At 36.2% G+C, this 23,657-nt stretch overlaps 1 protein-coding gene across 1 annotated transcript; it reads left to right on the forward strand.

Annotated features, from left to right (window-relative positions):
* LOC131648767 (NADP-dependent malic enzyme-like) lies at positions 1 to 23,623 on the forward strand. The gene is made up of 10 exons (XM_058918496.1): positions 1 to 18; positions 70 to 153; positions 417 to 482; positions 575 to 670; positions 752 to 817; positions 914 to 997; positions 1,076 to 1,243; positions 20,222 to 20,293; positions 22,596 to 22,668; positions 23,433 to 23,623. The coding sequence occupies exons 1-10, from the start codon at positions 1 to 3 to the stop codon at positions 23,621 to 23,623; spliced, it is 918 nt and encodes a 305-aa protein (XP_058774479.1).
* Positions 23,624 to 23,657: the final 34 nt, after the last annotated feature.

A 23,657-nucleotide genomic window follows, 5' to 3' on the forward strand; every position in this document is an offset into this window, starting at 1 on the left:
ATGTTTTTGATGTTGTTGGTAATGTTGCAATGTTGTTTCTTGATTTCTTTTCGTTTTTGGATTTTGCAGAAAGATTCATGGAGGACTGTTCTGACACTGGCATATCAGAGTCTTGGAGTTATTTATGGAGATTTAAGCATTTCACCTTTATATGTATTTAGAAGCAATTTTTGTGAAGGAATTGGTTTCTTATATGTGAATGCTTTTACTTTTTGATTGCTCTGTATGATGTTCTGAAATCGGATTAGTTGGTCGGAAGGCTGATTACCAAAATTTCACAGATAAATGTTCTCAAATAGTTCTGTGCTATTAAAGAATTCATGGTTAGTTTCTTTGTTGTAGATAGGAACGAGGCATGGTGTAGGAGCTTTAAGATGAACCTTCATATTAACATGATTCTCTTCAATTATTTTTAGGGAATGGGAATTCCTGTTGGAGAGTTTTCTCTATATACTGCATTAGGAGGTGTTCGCCCTTCATCGGTAAGAACGACAAAATGCTTTTCTTTTTTGGTTTTGCTTTCTAATTGATCAATCGATTAATGGATTATTATCTGCATATTTATAAATTCCAGTGCTTGCCTATAACGATTGATGTTGGCACAAATAATGAGAAGTTGCTGAATGATGAGTTTTACATTGGCCTTAGACAGAAGCGAGCAACTGGGAAGGTTTGATCATCCCTAACACTCACTGGATTTTGTAGTGAAATTTCTATATTGCAAACATTGTGTTTGTTCATTGTGGTTTAGGAATATGCGGAGCTTCTAGACGAGTTTATGCATGCAGTTAAGCAGAAGAATGGAGAGAAAATTCTTGTATAAGTTATATATCTGATTCAGCATTATGTGTGGCTTTGGTGTTTTGCTTGAATCAATTATTTTCCTGATTTTGTGATTCTTTTGTTTTTTCAGTTTGAAGAGTTAGCCAATCATAATGCGTTCGATCTTCTGGATAAATATAGCTCGTCGCATCTTCTTTTCAATGATGATATACATGTAAGGTAGCATAGTCGAAAGATTTTGACTTGTGCATAGTTTCTGCTATTGATTGTGTTCTACTTTGATTCAAATCAGGGTACAGCTTCTGTGGTATTAGCAGGATTGCTTGCTCCCCTTAAGTTAATCGGAGGAACCTTATCTGATCACACATTCTCCGTAAGGGAAATTCTTACTCCTATATTTTGGTTATTGAAGGCTGGAACTGGTATAAAAGAGTTGATAGCTCTTGAGATTTCAAAGCAGGTATAACTTGGTTTTAATAGTTAATTGTTTATTTCTAAACCTATTCTTTTATCTCAAGTAGTTAAATTAAATTCTATCTTTTTGGCCAGACAAAATGTAACACCCTAATTCTACCCCGATAATTGTAACTCCCCTCTAATAACCCGCGGCAATTAAACAAATATTAATCAGAGTAACATGTAAAGAGGTGCCACAATTCATAAATAAAAGAAAACACACGTTCGGCATATGTCATGCATTCACTAAAACATCTGAATTATAACTCATTAGATAAAAATCATGTTTACACAGCGGAATTGAATCATCAAGTCAACATTACATCATTAATGTATCAGACTTCAAACAAAATAAACAAATAGAGTTATAATCGAAACTCAAAACATCGCGTTCCCAGTGTTACATCTATCAGAGCATGACACCGACACAACAACTAAACCGACTTATGAGCTAATCCTCACCAAGTCGCGCCGCTATCCTCAATCTGAAAATGACAACAAGTAAGGGTGAGTCTCATCACAGTTAACCAATGTTATTGCATCATAAATAACAATATATCATAGTTTCATCATTCACCCAATTGTTTCATATTCATACACATCATCGTCACACATCCACAAACATCAAGTCATCACATAACATATACATCATGTTATAAAATTATGCATATGTATGGGACTGACACTATGCATGTGGTACCAACATCATCAATGGGAAAACCCACCGACCGATCTATCATCATCCAGATACGGCCCTGCCAGCACAGATTCCACACAGTGGGAACCTTGCCCTTCACTGAATCCTCTCATCATTAGAATTCAGCCCTCATCAAATGACTATGAATACATGCAAACATATATACAACATACTATCATCATCATCATACTATGAGTAGCATCATCTTATACTCATTCATCATCATTCATCATCATTCATCATCATCATCATCATCATCATCATTAACAAGTATGTTCATACATATGTATATTAGCATCATTCAAGAAAACCATATAACAATAACTCATACAGATTCATCAGTTTCAAAAGTTACACATTAGCTTCGACAAACCCGTTCTCGCTAGTTTCAGATCTAATCGCTTGATGTGATTTGTCGAAACTAACAAGCTAAGAAGATACCTCAAACTTCTCTAATTCCTAATAACAAGTGTCTGTGTGTTTTCTTTGGTTTCATAGAAAATTGTAGGATGATGTTGTTGTTTTTCTTTTAACCATACACTCATGTGTGAGAGAGAGTAGTTTTTGAGAGGTTTTCTTACTTTTTGACTTGTGCTCTTCTGAGAGAGAATACGTGAGGAAGAATTCATTCCAGGTTGTTTTGTGTGAGTGGGATATATACAAGGGTATGGATTGGTTTGATAAAAAAAAGGTCTAGATGTCTTTGAGATTAACACACAATGATCCGCGCCAGCTATGCTACGCTTCTTAGTTGTCAACAACATTATCCAAAATAAATAAAAATAAACATGAATATGGATAAACACATAAAACCTGAAAAAGAAAATCCTTCCCAGGGATCGAACCAGGAACCTTGGGTTTACCAAAGGCGCCTATTGCCATGAGGGTTGTAGCTTGGTTGTTGTAACTCCATCACCTCTGCGTCATTATATGTAAAGTAGCGAACAAATTATAGCGGAAAAAATTGTTTCCCGGTGATGCACTTTTTCGATGTCACGGCCAGATTTACTGCAACTTTCAATTTGTGATTTGCTTAAGGATTGTGTTGTGAATTCCAGTGATTGATGGTGCTGGTTCTGAAAAAAAGAAAAGGCAGAGACGAAGCCCTGAGATTCTTGATTCCACTCATAACCATGGATCGCCTTATGCACTCCACCATGGTATTGCTTTTGATTGAGAAAGGCATCGTTCTCCATAGAAAGCAAACACTGTTGCAGCCAATGAACACAAAAACACAAGAGAAGATGAATGACGTAGGGCCGGTCCTTGTGAAAAGCAACTCCGCTTGCCGCGACTTGAAGCATCGGATTGTCGAAGATATCGACAACTTTGTTGTACGATTTTGATTCCAATTCCGCCGTCAGCTTTGACAAACCCGTTCTCGCTAGTTTCAGATCCAATCGCTTGATGTGATTTGTCGAAACTAACAAGCTAAGAAGATACCTCAAACTTTTCTAATTCCTAATAACAAGTGTCTGTGTGTTTTCTTTGGTTTCATAGAAAATTGTAGGATGATGTTGTTGTTTTTCTTTTAACCATACACTCATGTGTGAGAGAGAGTAGTTTTTGAGAGGTTTTCTTACTTTTTAACTTGTGCTCTTCTGAGAGAGAATACGTGAGGAAGAATTCTTTCCAGGTGGTTTTGTGTGAGTGAGATATATACAAGGGTATGGATTGGTTTGATAAAAAAAGGTCTCGATGTTTTTTCGGTCCCCCCTATTGACAGACAATGCCCTTTCTTTTTATAATGCACAACTTAGGGTTTTCTTCTAATGGGCCTAGTGCCCAATTAACCTAATAACCCAAAATAAACTAAACCTAATACTCCTAATACTAAAACTAATAAAAATAATCCTAATAATAATATTAAAATCCTAATAATTAATAATAATAATAATAATCTGATCATAATAAAAAAACCCAAACGATAATCCTAATATTAGTAACGATATTAATAATAAACATTTAACAAAATTAAATACTAATAGAACTAAATCAATACCTTACCAATTAAATTTTTTGAAAATAAAAGCCCATTAGAATATCCCCAAACATGGTCCAAGCCTGAGACAGATGGGCCAAATGTTTGGACCCAAGATACCTGTTAATTTCACCCCATTTTAACTCAGGGTATTTTATAAGAGGGTGGGTTTGACAATAGGAATGTCAAACCCCATGACTCTCAATTTTGACCCTTGATGAATTAAAAGATGTAGATTTGATCGGGCAAATTTTGGGGTACAACAGCTGCCCCTGTTCAATCTTCTTAAACCTGAAGAGTCAGATAGGCACGTCTGCCTATCGTGATCTAAAGGTAGAAGATGATTGAACACTGAAATTCCCTGAAATTTGCGTTTGCTGGGAAGAAGTTCCTCGGGAGATGGGCTTAAAGATGCCACCCAAGGTAAATGCCCTTTTTTAGAATGTGAAGCAAATGCTTTTTGGAAGGAACCAGATGCTTTGATTGTAGTATGGCTTGAAAAGGCAACCTTATTTTTATGTAATGCCATGATGCATACGATGTATGATGCAGTGAGCTTCTCAAAATAAATGAGAGCAATGTATATATACGCATTATGTGCGAATGAGGTATGCAATTGAATGATGCATAACTATTAACTATGTTAGTCGAAGTATGTTAGTAACTTTGGAAAAGAAAAATAAAATCTTTGTGTGTTATTGATGATGTTTTGGAGAAGATCACTGCTGAGGGACTAACATGATAAACCCAATTGAGGAACCCTTTGAAAATCTTGTTGTAACACCCTTTGTAAAACCCTTTGTATTTTCGAAGTAGATCACTGCCGAGGGACTAACGTGATGAATGAACGTAGCTAGAAATAGCGAGGGTTCACTGTTTGCTGTGTAGAAGATGATTAACTTGCTATAGTGCTAGCAAGCTTTCGCAATTTGTGAACCCCACTTACTATGGTTCTAGTAAGTTCTCGTAGTTTGTGAAACCCCAAAAGGATCACTTGCTATGACTCTAGCAAGCTCACCTGTACCAATAGGATCATTTGTCATAGTTCTGACAAACTAACCTGCACCGATAGGATTATTTTCCCTGATTCGGACAATTTCACCTCGACCAATAGGATCACTTGCCCTGGTTCGGACAAGTTCACCTGCACCAATAGGATTACTTGTCATAGTTCTGACAAGCTCACCTGCACCATTAGGATTATTTGCCCTGATTCGGACAAATTTCACCTGCACCAATAGGATCACTTGCCCTGGTTCGGACAAGTTCACCTGCACCAATAGGATTACTTGTTATAGTTCTGACAAGCTCACCTGTACCATTAGGATTATTTGCCCTGATTCGGACAAATTTCACCTGCATCAATAGGATCACTTGCCCTGGTTCGGACAAGTTCACCTGCACCAATAGGATTACTTGTCATAGTTCTTACAAGCTCACCTGCACCATTAGGATTATTTGCCCTGATTCGGACAAATTCACCTGCACCATTAGGAGTCACTTGCCCTTGTTCGTACAAGCTTACCTGCACCAATAGGAGTCACTTGCCCTTGTTCGGACAAGCTTACCTGCACCAATAAGAGTCACTTGCCCTTGTTCGGACAAGCTTACCTGCACCAATAGGAGTCAATTGCCCTGGTTCGGACAAGCTTACCTGCACAAGAGAAATCATTTGCTATAGTTCTAGCAAACTTACCTGCATGAAAAAAGATTCACTTGTTTGGAGACTCACGACTCGAGGGTCAGAAAACAAACCAATCACAACACGAGGGTTGGAAACTCATGACTCGAGGGTCGGAAAACAAACCAATCACAACACGAGGGTTGGAAACTCACGACTCGAGGGTCAGAAAACAAACCAATCACAACAAGAGGGTTGGAAACTCACGACTCGAGGGTCGGAAAACAAACCAATCACAACACGAGGGTTGGAAACTCACGACTCGAGGGTCGGAAAACAAACCAATCACAACACGAGGGTTGGACACTCACGACTCGAGGGTCGGGAACTGGGCTTTTGTAGTATGTGAATGCACTAGATGATATGCATATGCTAATGCGTATGTATGTATGCTGATGCAATCCCGAGATTTTATCTCCTTATTGAACCTGTTTAAACCATATTTGCACCTATACCACGACTCTTCTTATGCCGGCTTGGTAATGTTTATGTATGTGGATAATGCTTATGCTTATGTATATGTTGATTGATGTAATGAGTGGAACGAAGTAATGTCTTCTATAAGACTACCTGAAAAGGTTTCTGGAATGGATATGAAAATTTATCTTAAAGAAGACTACCTGAAAAGGTTTTTAGAAAGGATAAAATTTGTCTTAAAGATTACCTAAAAAGCTTCTTAGAAAAAGATAAGGAATGTCTTAAAGAAGACTACCTGAAGAAGTTTCTGGAAAAGATGATGATTCGTCTTAAACAAGACTTCCTGAAGAGGTTACTAGAAAGGATCATAAGAATTGTCTTAAAGAAGACTACCTAAAAAATGTTCTTGGAAATGACAATGAATGTCTTAGAAAAGACTACCTAGAAAGGTTCTTAGAAAAATAATGTCTTAAAGAAGACCACCTGGAGAGGTTCCTGGAAAGGATGACAATTCATCTTAAATAGGACTGCCTAAAGAGGTTCCTAGAAAGGATCGTAAGAATTTTCTTAAAGAAGACTACCTAAAAAAGGTGTGGTGTAATGTATCAACCAATGTACGTAATGCATGATTTATATCTATTTGCATGATGCTCCAATGATAGGTTGTTGATAACCAAAGCGTATATAGCTTGCTAATGTTGGATGGTTGTTGGATGCTAGTGTGACTTCCCAATACCTCCTTTTGAATTTTGAAGATCGTTTGTTAGGAGAAAGATTTGTTCGAGGTTGTAAAGTGTGAGAACACCTTTTCCTTTTGTTGTGCGTCTTGCCCCAGTTTGGATTTTTGAAATACTCCACGCCTTTAACCTTTTGAGGTTCTCCACGCCTTTAACCCTTTGAGTTGTTTACCTTATGGATTTGATATCCAATGCCCCAATGTTTAGTGGAAAAGATGCCTATGATTTCCAAGCCATGAAGGATGTGCCCCGAGAAATAACTTTGTCATATGCTTCGACGTTTAGATTGAAGGGTATGCTCTTGATCTCCAGGATATGGAGGGTTATCCATGGTGTTCTATCCTTTGAATTTATCCTATGTTTGACATGCTCCTGATTGATATTGCTTCGAGATGTGACCCAGGTCGATTGGACCTTAGGAAGAATGCCCCTAGTAAATAGGATGTTTGATTGTACGCCCCTGTAATCCTTGAAATTTTTCCCCTGTTTAGGAGAACCCTTTAGATGTGGTTCCCCCATTCCAGAGTCTTTATTAGAAGTGATCGCCCTTGATTAACCAGTTTCGAGATCTCCTTGATGCTAAGTGTATATTCGTAGATGACGTTGGTATCCTTCGAGAAGTAACTCTAACGCAATGTGTATGCAAGTTTTGGAATCGAAGCCCGTTATGAATTAGGACTGGATGACTGGAAATGAATGTTTGAAGAAGCGTAGTGGTTAGAAATAGTTTTAACAAACCTAGGAGTCAGTATAACAAAATCCTGCTTAATATGCTTTCGTAGTTAACCTTGCCTCAATTAGGACTTTTGAATGTTATAACTTGGCTTGGTTCACGGTTTTAAGAAACAATGGATGTAAGGCTCAAAATCTATTTAACCCACCCCTTTCTCCTTGATGTTCTCCAAATCCTAAAAATTCGCCTAATCCAATGAGCGTGCTTTGTATGTAAGAGAATCGTTTCAGTTCTGATGTTGAGTAGAAGCCTTAGTAGAGATCCAAGCACCGATGAAAAATGTTGTAAAGATCCAAGCATTGATGTGAAGCTTTAATGATTTAGCAGCCACAAGATTATCCTTTGTATTTCGCCTTTGTTTTTTTTTCTATCCCTTATTTTTGCATGAGCCAATTCCTTTGAATTTGACCCGTCGGGATGCCCTAATTTTTTTTGCCTAAGTCTTATTTCCTATCATGGAATTTTCCATTTTGACTTAGCGGGCATTTTTCTCCTTTTTTTTTAATGCTCCTTTTGAGATTTTGATCTTTGGGTATTGAATGTTGTGACTGCCATGCTGATTTTGATTTGTAGGCTTCGACTTTGATACTTCCTCGATCTTGAATGATGTATTGAGGAAGAAGATGTTGTGAATGTTATCTCCATTGCTTCCTCAATCTTAGATGAATGCGAGGAAGAATATATGCTTGAACATTTGCTTTGCTTGATCCTTATGCTTGAACCTTTGCTTGCCCCTTTGCTTGAATCCTTGCTTGGATTGGCCGATTCTCTTGACAACTAAAATACACCATTGAATTAATAGAAGTCTACCCTGCCCCTGGTTGAAATCAAGGTTTATTTGAAAAAGTAGAAACAAACTCCAACTCCTGGCTCGAGGGGGTGACGAGGGATTAACATCCTTATATCTCCATTGTTTAGGATTTGAAATAATGCATGTACATCGTCAGTTCGGTCTTACCTTGAAAGCATATGTTTAGTGAGATTTAGTTATTTGCATTCGTCATTGTCATACCCCAAAATTTGCCCATCATTTTTATACTCAAGCTCATTTGAATATCAGAAGCTCAAGACTTGACTGATTGTACACACTCCTAAACAACAACCCCCAAACTAGGGTTTTGATCTTTTCAAAGTAAAATCAAGTTATAAGATCTCAAATGGAACCCTTGGTTTCTCATATGCCTCAAAGGATCCTCATGCCAAGTTGTAAGTTCTGACTCATAAGATTGCTCAGTCAAAAGTTCAAATGGTCAACAGTCGACTAGTTTGACCTAAAAGTCAACTGTGGTCAAAGTACAATCAAAACTCCTGATTTTTGGTCAACATCCTCATTTGGAAGTATCATTCATCATTTGATCAAGGATTGATCATGACTCATCAAGGAAAGTTCAGAAATCAACAAAACTCAAAGTTCTAAATTAGGGTTTTGTGGAAAAAGTCTACTGAACTTTGACCAGCCATAACTTTCACATACTTTATCATAAATTTCCCAACCAAAGCCTATCTTGAAGGAAGTTGAATTATATACAACTTTGTCTCTCACAAGCCAAGGCCAGAAATGCTCCATTTGGAAGATATGAGCCAAAACATTACAGATCCTTCTAGAAGATCGCAAAAAGCTGTTTTTTGTCAGGAGCCATATCATCAAAATAAAATCCTCAAATGCAAAAAAGCTCCCAAAGTGGCTTTTAGAGGACATCTCGGGCTTTCCAAAATGTCCTATATCATATCCGTATGATAAATATTGGATGAGTTACGGCATGCGCAAGTTGGTCGATTTTCAAGAAAAGTGTGAAACCCTAATCACACAATTTTGCATTTTTGAACTAATGGGCCTATAGTTTCAGATCACCCACGTGATTCCAAGCTCAAGAAAGGCCCATTGATCATATTAAATTTATTTCATGATTTTATCTTATTTATATTTGATTTTATTCATTTAAATTCAAATTAAATCAAATAAAATCACAATTTTATGAAATAAAATTATATGATCCATCCATCAATTATTTAATCAAATCAAGATCACCTAAGGGCTAAGAATACGTGGAAAATATGCAAAGGATAGAGATGGACTCAAAATAGAAAGATTTGGATCAAAAATCAAAATCAAATTTTTTGTAATCAAACACTTGATTCCTTCCCAAGCTATTAACCCTAATTCTCACTCTTATAAATACTCCAAGCCATTCATGCAGTAGGGGACGGAAAAAAGAGAAAAAACCCTAGCCTCCAAGAGTGTTCTAAACTTGCAAAAATCTCAAGAAACTCAAAACTTTCGTATTCATACTTGCAGCACTTTTCAACGCCATCCATCCATCCAAAGCTTCTCAATAGGTAAAATAGGTTGCTAAAGAACCATTAACGCAGCCCCATAATGCGAAGAATGATGGTTCTATGCTCATGTTATCTCATGCACTTTTGGTTTTCGTTCACCACGTTTTAATGCATATCAATTAAATCAAATGTTTTCTATGAGTTCATGATAATGTTTAGAGAAGATTAGGATCAACAAACCGGAGCTTGGATGTGCGATTCAAACTTTGCCATTGCTAGGGCATAGGCTTCATGGTCCTTCGTGCTCCACCTTTCATGGCATTTCAGACCGAAAAAACCCTTCCATTGAACTCGTAAAGGCCTAAATATGTGATTTGGGTGGTTTTTGTTTCGTGTTTGATGGCGTTTTTGCAGGTGTATGAACGCAGGCCATTAGCTACAAAAACATATGCAGAAGTCGTAGCAAAAACAGGGCCCTCTCGTAGCTAAAGGTGGACCGTTGGGAGGTTGAATATGATGCAATCTTGACACGCCTCGTTGACTGCGCCCCCATCCTCATTGGCCAGTCAGCTCTGCAGAATCCTCTCTCTGTTTTTAATTGGTTTGTTTAAATTCCCAGGGCCCCACGCGGATTGAATGTTTGACTCTCTTTCTATTACCATTTTTTATTATTTAATTTATTGATAGCACATAATTATCAAGAAGCTAATTCAGTTCAATTGGCTAAAGGGAGGGCGAATCGAGCTTCAAGTCCTGGGTTCGAACCCAGGATTTGACATTATTTTTATGAGTTGCTTGATTTACAGATCCGGTGTGCACGATCAGTATACACCTGTGGTGGACCATCGCATCTCAGCCGTGGCTATTCCCCCAAGTAAGATCTGACGGCCCTGGGAGGAAGGCATACCATGATCCTTCACAGCTCTTCCTCACCGAATTCCAGCGCCCCCAGGTCTTTTCTTTTCTTTTCTTCTTTCAGCTTTTTCTTTTCTTTGTGTTTATTTTATTTATTTATTTATTTTGTTTTTAACTAATAATTAATTAATTTAATAGGTTAGTTATTATAATTAGGTTAATGAATTTAGGTTAATTAGTCTAACCATCTTAGAAATTAGGATTAATATTAATCTAATTAAATAATATTTAGGTTAATTAATTTAATCAATTTAGGCTTAATTTTTAATGTTAAGTTTAGCCTTTAGTCAATAAACCGTAGTAATCCCTAGAAATTGTCAACAATGTAAGAGTTGTCTATTAATTGTAGGCGTAGGTTTTTACCCCTAGCTGTTTTGTTAGTTTTTTAACAAGTAATAATTAATTTAATACCATTAAGCTTTCCCCTTAGGTTTTACCCTTAGGTTTTTCATTAGGTTTTTAGCCGTAATAATTAATTTAATACCATTAGGTTTTTTTAGCCATTAACCTTTGTAATTAAACATTGAATTTCTTCGTTGCTGCGAACTTCTCTTCTCATCCCATACTCTGTGATTGTCGAATGCCTTCTTTAAATATTTTGCCTTTTTAATTATGCATTTATTTCTGCTTTTATTTACTTTCTGCCTTTATTTAAATTATGCTTCAATTTCTGCCTTTATTTTATGCTATTTATTAAATTATTTATTTTTCCGCCATTTTAATTCTATTAAATTCTAGAAAATATGTATAGGTTTGCAAAAGGTTTTTTTTGTAATAGTTAGGTTTTATTATTTTCGCGCTCCGTTCTTCCTCTATTATGTAACTACCCCAAAGCCTTGTAATAGTTGTAGGTTTATTTTCTGCCTTTAAATTTCCGCACAATATAACTATTATTTTAACTGTGTGGTTAGTAATCCTAGGGAGTGAAAACCATGAATTGAACGTAGAATCACTAACTTATACAAGATAAAAATATCTGAATTAACCACCTGATTGTGCCACACACACACCTTTAAGGTAATCCCTCTGGTTGCCTTGTTGCCTTCTTATGCTGCCTGTTGCCTCTAATTATACTAAAAAATAGTCAAGTCCCTCGGATATAGGGATACCTTAGCTTGCTGCCTTCGATTCAAAATCATCATATCCCTCCGATTTAAAGATCACAGTCCTTTCAATGTTGCCTTCGGTATAAATGATCTTGTCCCTCGATTAAATGGTGATAGTCCCTTCGAATGCTAAGGTATCCTTAATATTGCTTAAATGACTATTATATCCTTCCCTTATACTACCTACCATCTTTATGGCAGGGACAGTCTTGTGGCGAACGATTATTCTCGATGACCCTTAAACATCCAATTGAAAGACTTCCTTCCCTCTCATGGTATGGATAGACCCTTTCGCCCGAAAAACTTAAAGAACAAGAAAGACAATCTTAGGGTAGGTGTTCTTAAATGCTTGCTCACAACAAACTTTCAAATTACTTTTCACACCTCGTTTCCAAATCAAATTCAAAACAAGGCTACGCTTATTTACAAGCTAAAGTCCTTAACAAATCTTTTTACTATTCACACACGACACTTCAAACTTTTCAAACAAACAAGTGAGCTAAGCAATTAAGAGCCCATGGATAACCATGGATACAAAGGGTGCCTTACACCTTCCCTTTGTATAACCTACCCCCTGAACTCAAAATTTTTCAAAGGTCTTTCCTGTTCTTTTTGCCTTTCCAATTGGATAAAATAAAAGTCGGTGGCAACTCTTGCTATCCGCGACATTTCTTTAAAAGTCAATTCACCGTATTACAGTCATTCTCCCTTAAGTTCGTTAATAATCCTAAATCTAAAATTGAAAATAGCATAGAAGTGTGCGAGTGGAAAGTCGTAGTAGTGAGCGAATGAATTGACTCCAAAACCTGCATGGTCATCCCATTAGGGTTGCTAATCCGAAGGTACAACTTTTATCCTGAGTAACACTTAGCGATCGTGGGGGTTTAAATTCTTAGCATGACAAAACCTATTGATTCTAGGGACAATCTCCTTTGTAAATCCGTTGACCTTGTTTTACTCCTTAGTTCCTAGACTTGTAGAAGTAAAGGGTGATCTCGAATTCTCCTTGGGCACATCAAACCTGTCGGGAATAAATTTGTTAGTGGCGGGTTTTCGTCGTATCGAAACTTCATGATTTTCCTTCGACTGAACCTCTTTTGCTTTTCCCAAGGATAGTATCACACCGTTTGCAACCTTAAGAGTTTGTAGATTGATAGATAACACCTATGACCCTTTTGCCCTTTGGTGTGGGGTTAACACATGTCGCCTTTCCTCCATCGTAGTTATGCATCTTTGTTCAGGATCTTACCCTAGTTGGACTGACCCTTGCCCCCGAGTTATCGTAGAGTATCTTTGTAAGCTTTGCTATGTTCATAGATGAACCCCTTGATAACTAGATACCCCTTGAGTGTATCTATGAGGGAACTTCTTTGTTGAACTAATCCTTGCTCGACGATAACCTTTGTCGTATTCACCATCCTGTTACGAAAGGCATGGACATTTGGCTGGCATGGAGAAAGGCATCCTTTTTTTCCTTTGTAAGGCCAAGCTCATTCCCAATAATTTATCCTCCTTTCTCCATAGTTTATGATCCTTTGATTTATTCTCCGTGAGTCTCGGGAAGTCGGCTAGCACGGTAAGTGTGGATGCGGGCGAAGATGCAAATGTAAATGTATGAATGCATGAAAATGCAAATGCATGCGTATGCGAGAGACTCCTTGTATTATAACTCCTTGTATGCAATGCAGACGTGTGACGTATAATCCTAGGGATAGCCTTAGAGGCGAAATTAGACCCTAGTGAAATCCTTGCGAGATGACACGCCAATGGAAATCCCTTCAATTTGGGAGTATGCAGAAGGTAGCGACTGGTGACCGTTCAAGACAGTCACCAAATCTCATGGCCATCGAGAGGCCGTTCGACATGTAACGATGAAGTTGTCCCTCGTGGGAAGGTTCTCTATGCGGAACACAACCTATCTAAGGAGGATATCGAATGAAGTGAAATCCCTGCAGGCTAGGGATTGAAGACGCATAAATGGAAATCCAAACCCTACAAGTTAGATCTCATGGGATGACCGTTCCAGACAATCACTAGATCTCATGGCCATCGAGAGACCAATCGACGTATTCTAATGGGGACATCCTTCAGGTGAAGGGCGAAGTCATTGTAAAAACACATGGACATAAAAGAAAATCCTTACAGGCTAGGGAGTGCGTAGGAGCAAGCACGGGGTGACCGTTCTAGACAGTCACTAGATCTCATGGCCATCGAGAGGCCAATCGACATATGCTAACGAAGATGTCCTTCGTACGAAGGATGCGATTTTAGAAATAGAATCCCTACAGGCTAGGGAATGCGTAGATGTAAGCACGGGGTGACCGTTCAAGACAATCACTAGATCTCATGGCCATCGAGAGGCCAATCAACGTGCGTAAACAAAGATGTCCTTCGTGGGAAGGACACGTAGTTGTGAAAATACAAAGATACAAAAAGAAAATACCTACAGGCTAGGGAATGCGTGGATGCAGGCGCGGGGTGACTGTTCAAGACAGTCACTATGTCTCATGGCCATCGAGAGGCCAATTGACGCGCATAAATGGAGGTGTCCTTCGTGGGAAGGACATGGTCTTGGAAATAGAGTCCCTGCAGGCCAGGGAATACGTAGGAATACCTGCAAAAATTAAAACGCAAGAAATTCGCAGTATATAAATTGCACATGCATAATAAGCATATAAGCACATAAGCCCTAGGTTCATAGGTTCGACGTGACGGCTTAGGGTGCCTACCCTTCCCATTGGTATGTTCTAGAAGGTCTCATGGGGTCGTTCGTAGCCACTGAGACTTTTTTTCTCTTTGGATTTTAGAACAGCTCATTTATCCAATGAGGTTCAAATTTTAGGGGCAGGTTCCCAGAGAGATCAGCTAAATACCAAGTCCAGCCCTCAACAAGGTCAAGCCTCGTATCAAATCTTTCTAGATATTTAACCCACTCTGAGTGGAATTATAGTAAGACTCGTAGGCGATGTAATTCCCCTCTGGTCTTAAATATAATTCCCACACTTATGTTTTAACGCCATTTATAATATCCCAACAGAATACAATAAAGCATCAAATATTCAATTAATAAAAATATTTAATTAACTAAATGTAAGTGAATGAAATTGTAAATGAATAAATAAATAAATAAAAATTTAAATATTTAAATATAAAAATCTAAATCCTAGAAATTGTAAATAAATATATAAATATATAAATAAATATTTAAATATTTAAATATACAAAGAAAAGAAAAAACCTAAATCCTAGAAGTTGTAAATAAATATATAAATGAAAATTTAAATATTTAAATATAAAAAGAAAAGAAAAAACCTAAATCCTAATCTAAAATCCTAACCCTGGCAAATTAGCCAAACCCTAAAAAATTCGCCAAAAACCTAAATGGTTTGCCAAAACCTAAACCCTGCCAAACCCTATAGGAGCATAATAATTCACCATTTTAAGTTATTCCCCAGCAGAGTCGCCAGCTGTAGCAACCTGCCCTAAAAAATTAGCTTTTAGAGTCGCCACCTATTCTGCAGGGCGAATAAGAAACCCTACGCAGTATAAAGATTCAAGGTAAGATTATTATAATCAGGTTAAGGGAATGTGTTAGGCACTCTTAACCCTTTCCTAATGTTTTGAATTGAGAGACGGAAGTTTATGGCTAAAAGTTAAGGTTTAATAGCTAAGGAAATGAATAGGAAAAAAATGAGATTTGAACGAATTGAGGTTTTGGGGAAGGGGACTCGCCTTGTTACCAAGTGCCTACGTACCTCCTTATGGAGGATCAGAGTCTACGTAGTTCGGGGCAGGGTTGTACGCCTTAGAATTAGATATGAATGGTTTGAAGGTATTTTGAGTTACCTTATCGTAGTTTTGACTTTTGTGGTTTGCAAGGCATTTTGAATTACCTTATCGAAGTGATGAAAATCCGTAGTTTGATTTGAAGTGTTTTGAATGTGTTTGAATTTGGCGTACAACCCTGGTTTGATATGTTTCCGTTAGTTGCGATGATCAATAGATTTGATCATTATAGTTAACGGATGAGATAAGGTATTACTAACCATTCTGACCGATAGATTCGATCGTCACGAACAACAAATAAAGTGTGTTTTAATTTTATATAAATTATTTATCGTTATCCCTCATAATCAATAGGTTTGATTATTACACGATAACGAATTGAATATGCTAATCATCGCAACCAATAGGTTTGGTTGAAAACATTTAGCAAAATAAAATGTATTTTATTATTTTCTTTCTCACCATTGCGTCTATTAGATATAATCGGATCGAAGAGAAAATTGATTAAGGATTAATGTTTTTTTTGCCAAATGGCCAGTGGGATTGGGCAAACCCTAATGCATTGATAAACCTTAGTTAAAACTAATTAAATAAATTAAATCGACATAATCGAAATAATCGGGAGTTAGTCCTAAAACCTAATCGGGAGCCTAATCCTAATTTTACTATCCTAATCCTAATTTATACAAACTAATTAAATTAAACAATATTTAATTATCATTTAATCTAAACAATTAAACAATAATAAAAATAAAAGAACCTGGCTATAATCTTGTGTGCGTGACTCCTGAAGGTCCATGGCGTGTCTTCAGCCTTGATGCGTTGGATCTGGATCGGTGGAAATTCTAAGGCTCAGATCTGAAGGTGTATTGTGGTCTTGTGTTGGTTGTGTGTACAGGTTCTTGAAACAAAGAAACATATAAAAATAGTGTATCACGCCTGGGCTCGAACCCAGGTCTTTGAGATTAACACACAATGATCCGCGCCAGCTATGCTACGCTTCTTAGTTGTCAACAACATTATCCAAAATAAATAAAAATAAACATGAATATGGATAAACACATAAAACCTGAAAAAGAAAATCCTTCCCAGGGATCGAACCAGGAACCTTGGGTTTACCAAAGGCGCCTATTGCCATGAGGGTTGTAGCTTGGTTGTTGTAACTCCATCACCTCTGCGTCATTATATGTAAAGTAGCGAACAAATTATAGCGGAAAAAATTGTTTCCCGGTGATGCACTTTTGCGATGTCACGGCCAGATTTACTGCAACTTTCAATTTGTGATTTGCTTAAGGATTGTGTTGTGAATTCCAGTGATTGATGGTGCTGGTTCTGAAAAAAAGAAAAGGCAGAGACGAAGCCCTGAGATTCTTGATTCCACTCATAACCATGGATCGCCTTATGCACTCCACCATGGTATTGCTTTTGATTGAGAAAGGCATCGTTCTCCATAGAAAGCAAACACTGTTGCAGCCAATGAACACAAAAACACAAGAGAAGATGAATGACGTAGGGCCGGTCCTTGTGAAAAGCAACTCCGCTTGCCGCGACTTGAAGCATCGGATTGTCGAAGATATCGACAACTTTGTTGTACGATTTTGATTCCAATTCCGCCGTCAGCTTTGACAAACCCGTTCTCGCTAGTTTCAGATCCAATCGCTTGATGTGATTTGTCGAAACTAACAAGCTAAGAAGATACCTCAAACTTTTCTAATTCCTAATAACAAGTGTCTGTGTGTTTTCTTTGGTTTCATAGAAAATTGTAGGATGATGTTGTTGTTTTTCTTTTAACCATACACTCATGTGTGAGAGAGAGTAGTTTTTGAGAGGTTTTCTTACTTTTTAACTTGTGCTCTTCTGAGAGAGAATACGTGAGGAAGAATTCTTTCCAGGTGGTTTTGTGTGAGTGGGATATATACAAGGGTATGGATTGGTTTGATAAAAAAAGGTCTCGATGTTTTTTCGGTCCCCCCTATTGACAGACAATGCCCTTTCTTTTTATAATGCACAACTTAGGGTTTTCTTCTAATGGGCCTAGTGCCCAATTAACCTAATAACCCAAAATAAACTAAACCTAATACTCCTAATACTAAAACTAATAAAAATAATCCTAATAATAATATTAAAATCCTAATAATTAATAATAATAATAATAATAATAATAATAATAATAATAATAATCTGATCATAATAAAAAACCCAAATAAAAAACCCAAATGATAATCCTAATATTAGTAACGATATTAATAATAAACATTTAACAAAATTAAATACTAATAGAACTAAATCAATACCTTACCAATTAAATTTTTTGAAAATAAAAGCCCATTAGAATATCCCCAAACATGGTCCAAGCCTGAGACAGATGGGCCAAATGCTTGGACCCAAGATACCTGTTAATTTCACCCCATTTTAACTCAGGGTATTTTATAAGAGGGTGGGTTTGACAATAGGAATGTCAAACCCCATGACTCTCAATTTTGACCCTTGATGAATTAAAAGATGTAGATTTGATCGGGCAAATTTTGGGGTACAACAACTGACAGCAAACCCCCATACCCCATTTTGACCCAAAAACACATCCAAACACATAAATAACTCTGAATTTCATGCTTATAATCATATATCCACATATACTTCCATTTAGAAACCTCAAACATGATTCATACATCAATTATATGGATTCTATCATAATCTCCAAAGTTAGGTTTTCACACAATCAACACATATTCACCAATTTACATGTTATTTACATACCCATTCATAGAATCAAACATAGAATCATTATTGCAAGTTATATTTCACATCATTTGTGGATTAACATATCAATTTCACAACACAACTCATGAAATAGTAAAATCCCCAATTCCTAATTCATGAAATCACTAACCCAAACAACATTACCCAATTATATCTACTTATAATCACGTGGATTCACACCCTTACCTTGAATCTCTAGTCCACCCTCTTCAAGAATCTACTTCCCTATTCTCTTTCTCTTATTTCTCTTCTTTTCCCAAATGAAAGTTATGAAACAATACTCTAAAACCCTAACTCTCTTACTATCCCTCTTACTAAATGGGCTTAACCCACAAACCAATCTCATATTCTATTTTGGCCCAATTAAGTATATCTCCCCAAATCACTCTATTAACCTAAATAGCACAATTACACACATAATCAAATATTCAAATAATTATTATATCACATAATAACTAAAATAATAAATAATTATTAAAAATATTAAATAATATAATTACTAATATAATTAATAAAAATACTAATAAGAATTGAGACGTTACACAAAAACCCCGGTTGAAGAGACTCACAAGAAGATCTGGCTTGTGGACTCTAAGGTAATAAGAGCTTCTCATTTACCTCGACCAAAGGATCTTGTCAAATACGCGGAATCAGGGGTGAATTTGGTATTAGATCTGCTGCACACTTTGGATCAGCAGACCTTAGGTTTCTTTGTTAATTTCTCTTAATCAATTCATTAATCATTACTATATTTAGGGTTACTGATTCATTATCATTTTTATCATGCAGAAAAGTTGTGCATGTGAATGAAAATTTCAGGTAACTGTTAGTGGTTTGATTGCAATAGTTTCACTTGTTAACTATTAATAGCTAACTGAAATTTGAATGATAGGTTAGTAGTGATAGTGAACCCGAACTCTTATGTTTGTTTTTGTTTGAAAATTTTCGGATGTATTATTCTGAATGCGTGAGCTGACTGGACTGAATGGTGGCTTTTTCATGTTCTAGATTCAAGATTGTTGGACCATTAAAAGCAGATTTATGAATTTCATCCAGTCAACACACGACGACGACCACTAATGAGATCAGAAACGCATACCAAATGGACAGAGAAGAGAACTTGTATGGTATGTTCTGATCTTACACCTTTGCGTGCTCCGCATTAATCATTTTGCTATTGATGAACTAGTGTGATGAGGTTTATTTTGTTCAAAATTGGCCTGTGGCATAAAGTTAAGCATCATACTTTTAGTTAATGATATTTTTGGCATTAGACCAGTCCATCGTGTACTCTTCAGACAAGGTTGTGTTATTTTATACGATATAAAATATAAGGATCCAAATCAGGGTGTGCATGTATATAATTATTGATAACTTCCTTTACTTGGTTTAGCTTGCAGAAGAGGTGTTACAACAAAAATAGAGTTGATAAAATGGCTATTTGATTTTGATTTTCACACTCAGTCTCTGGTGTGGTTCTACAGGAATTATTAATTTAAGAATTATGATATCTGCAGAGTTCTCATTTTGATATGTGTATGTTCCCACCATTCCCAATCATTTGATACATTTACTAAATCACTTGGTCATACGGAGTTGAAAACATTGGACCTGTGTATGTTCCCACTATTCCCAATCATTTGATACATTTACTAAATCACTTGGTCCTACTGAGTTCTCATTTTGTTGCATGGCAAGATGGACATTTGCAACCTGCATACTCTAACTTGAAGGGACTAATGAGAATATTTATCTAAATTGCTTTAAAGCAATCCTATTGTATAAGTTGGAATGTCTAATTCATTAATTTAAATGATTGGATCTGATCTCATTCAATTAAATAGTATTGCAAATTGATTTAGATTAACTGATTTGGTTCTTTCCGAGTGTAGAGTGGTGGAAACAAAGCTGGAAAATGTGATGATATGGAATCTCCTACACTGGCACCAAGTAATGTTGCAAGTGTTAATAGATTGTGTGTCGGCCAAAACCAAAATTTTCCAGGTTAGCTGAAAATCTCTTGTCATCATAAAAAAATACGAGTATGAAAATATTACAATACATATGATACAAAATGCTGACTATACGTTAGGCTTTTACTTCAAAACACATCAATGTAAGTTGCGTTTTTGCTATGCATTGTTAACTAGACCTGTTTACAATTGAACCAAATAATCGTTCATCTTGCGATTTCCATGGACGAAATTTGAAAAAAAAAAAAGATAACATGATATGATTTTGGTACCAATCCCATTTCTTTGATTATTCTTTATTACCACCAATATTCTACATCACTATCATAATTAATTTCCTTCATAAACTTCATTTTAATCTCATTTTTACCAATTAAATTCAAATTAATCTCCAAAGGACAATTACCAATTTGCCACTACCCTCAGTCCCAATTCTATAAATAGAGGCCTCCTCTCAGTTTATCGGGCAATTTCTTTGATTCTATCAATCTTCTGATGAGCTTTCATTGAAATTAAACCCGAGTTCATCATTCACTCACCATTGATCTATAAAAACTAACAATTGAAAATTAACCATTAACGTTACTTTTATGCTCTTTATTATATTGTCCTTTATTTTATTTTCTCTCGCTTTATGCTTTTATTTTCTCATTTTTCATTCATCATCTTTATGTTTATGCCTTTTTTCCCTTGTCCACTTGGACGTATGTTTATGTTTCCGCCATTTTTCTTTTGTCCACTTGGACCATACTTTACTTTTGTGCTTAAAACACTAAGAACCAACTCGAACAATAAAAATCCTTAAGACTCTTTGTGGACTATTTGTTACTATCCTAAGCACTTTGGAGATCTAGACCTCTTGGACTTAGCATTAGGATCCAAGGCGTTGGGTTGTTTTCTCTTTGTGTATGCAGGTGATTCTTTGAAAGTCCTTGATGGTTAATTCCAAGGCATTGTGATAAGGAATTCATCTGTACATAGTTGTTACTCTGCCCAATTTTTGTCAAGAGTTTATGATGCATTCTAAAGGCTTGGTGCAAGTTGTGCTAAAGATAATCAAGTTAATCTGGATCCCCAATTGGTATTATGTTTGTTTAGTGTTGGTAGGCCAACGGGTGGGAAATCTATATTGACTCTTAATGTCAAGTGTTGGTGTTGCCACTAGTGCAAAAGGAACAATATAATTTTAACATTTACACCCAATATACTAAAAACGGGTGTAAATAAGAAATGCAGTGGCAATATTGTAAATAAAATATCATTTTAAATATTAACACGTGACAATTTACACCCTATTTTTTTAAATTGGGTGTAAATTAAAAATATTATTATAATTATATCTCAATAACTCCCGTTAAATATAAAACGAGTGTAAATTTAAATGGACTAAATAAATTGATAAATTTTATAATTCAAAATATTAATCTATTTCATTATAATCCCTATTGTATAACATGTATCTTATAATGTATGAAATATAGTTATCACTTATCATAAGTTTTACTACATATCATTTAATATATGTAACTTATGAAAAAGAAATAGAGAATAATAAGTTACCAACAACGCGCAGCTTCAAAAACGTGAAAACGGAAAAGTGATTCTTGCTCCTCTTAAAACCTCTTAAAACCTCTTAAAAGTGCTTATCTAACGTGCTTTTCAATCTCTTCCTCGGCCAAATCCAATTCGTAGCAGAGCATGGTGATTAATGGAACAAGCAAATGAAAATGAAGTTAAGAGAAACAAAAGATACGTGAAGATGATGCCGACGCACATTAATGATGGAATTCGGTACGTGCAATTTTTTCCAGTGAATTTCAGTTTCAATCTTCTTCATCTCTCTTCTTCGATTGCTGTTGTGTGATTGTTGTTCGATTATGGTTTATGTATAGTGTAAAATTGTTAATGAATTAGTCATTTCCTAACATGCACACCAAGTGTTCGGTGAAATGTCTGAACTGAATTCTTTCTCTTTTTTGTTTGATTTCTACCACGGAATTGTTGTTGTGTTGATATTGTTGTTGTAATTGGTTGTGGTTGGCGAATTGATGGAGAATTGTTGTCTTGATATTCATTGTTGTATATATGATTTGTTATTTAACATGACTTATGTATCATCGGATTCGCTTCCCGACACTTCGAGATATTTTTAAAGATATTTTTATGTATTGTTAGCTATGAAGCAAGGACACGAAAGCCTCGTTGCTACTCATTCATAAGAGTATAAAGTTGTAAAATGTAGTGAAACATAAAAAAAAATGTTAATGTTTTTTGTCTTTATAATTTATTGCAGGACATCAGTGTAGGGAAGAAAATTGTATTGGCTTTTCAGACTCTTGGTGTTGGATTTGGTGATGTCGGAACAAGTCCATTATATACATTCAGTGTTATGTTTAGAAAGGCCCCTATAAATGAAAATGAAGACATTCTTGGAGCATTATCACTTGTCTTGTATACTTTAATCTTGATTCCCTTGCTGAAGTATGTCCTGGTTGTTATGTCCTGGTCGTAGTACGATCACACTATACATCAGCTTGAAGAGACTATAAAGTACGATCACACTATGCATCAGCTTGAAGAGGATGTAAAGTACGATCACATGATTTTGGGAACGAAACATGAACTTATTATTCATCACGAGTGGAGGTATAGTGGGTTCACTCCTGTCTCACTGAGAATTTAGTATTATTTTCTTACTCATGTCTCATGGTTTGTCCTATTTATGTTAGTCCGGGAAGCTGGTTTTTTCTTCCACGTAGTGCAAGGATATACAACAAACTCTTGGATTCTAATAATAATAAACAAGGAAATAAGTCACTCTCATGATCTCATCCTACCACACACTGAGTGAACCGTAGATGCTCTTATCTGCATCTCAAACCCATTTCATTTCTATGATCAATCTCTGAATCAATCTTCTTTCTTACATTTCTATGATCAATCTCTGAATCAATCTTATTTCAGTAATTTCTTACAATGAGTGGAGCTGTTATTGTTGCTATTGCCGCTGCTATCGTTAATTTACTTCAAGGATGGGATAATGCTACTATTGCATGTCTCCTTCTTTCCTTTTTTTCTCATCATCATGTCCGATCTTATCTTCATATTAACTAAACTAATCAATTTGCAGGATCTATTTTATACATAGAGAAGGAATTTCATTTAGAAAGTGAACCCACCCTGGAAGGTCTTATTGTCGCTATGTCACTTATTGGAGCCACCGTCGTTACTACATGCTCCGGTGCCCTATCAGACTTGCTTCTCCAGGACGTGGTATTTTGGCCATGGATGAATCCAATGCTATATGTGGAGAGCGGTTGATTCAATTGGACTAGAGAACACCGAAGCTAACCGT

The sequence above is a fragment of the Vicia villosa genome, linkage group LG2, assembly GCF_029867415.1.
Source record: "Vicia villosa cultivar HV-30 ecotype Madison, WI linkage group LG2, Vvil1.0, whole genome shotgun sequence".
In the NCBI taxonomy this organism is placed as follows: Eukaryota; Viridiplantae; Streptophyta; class Magnoliopsida; order Fabales; family Fabaceae; genus Vicia; species Vicia villosa.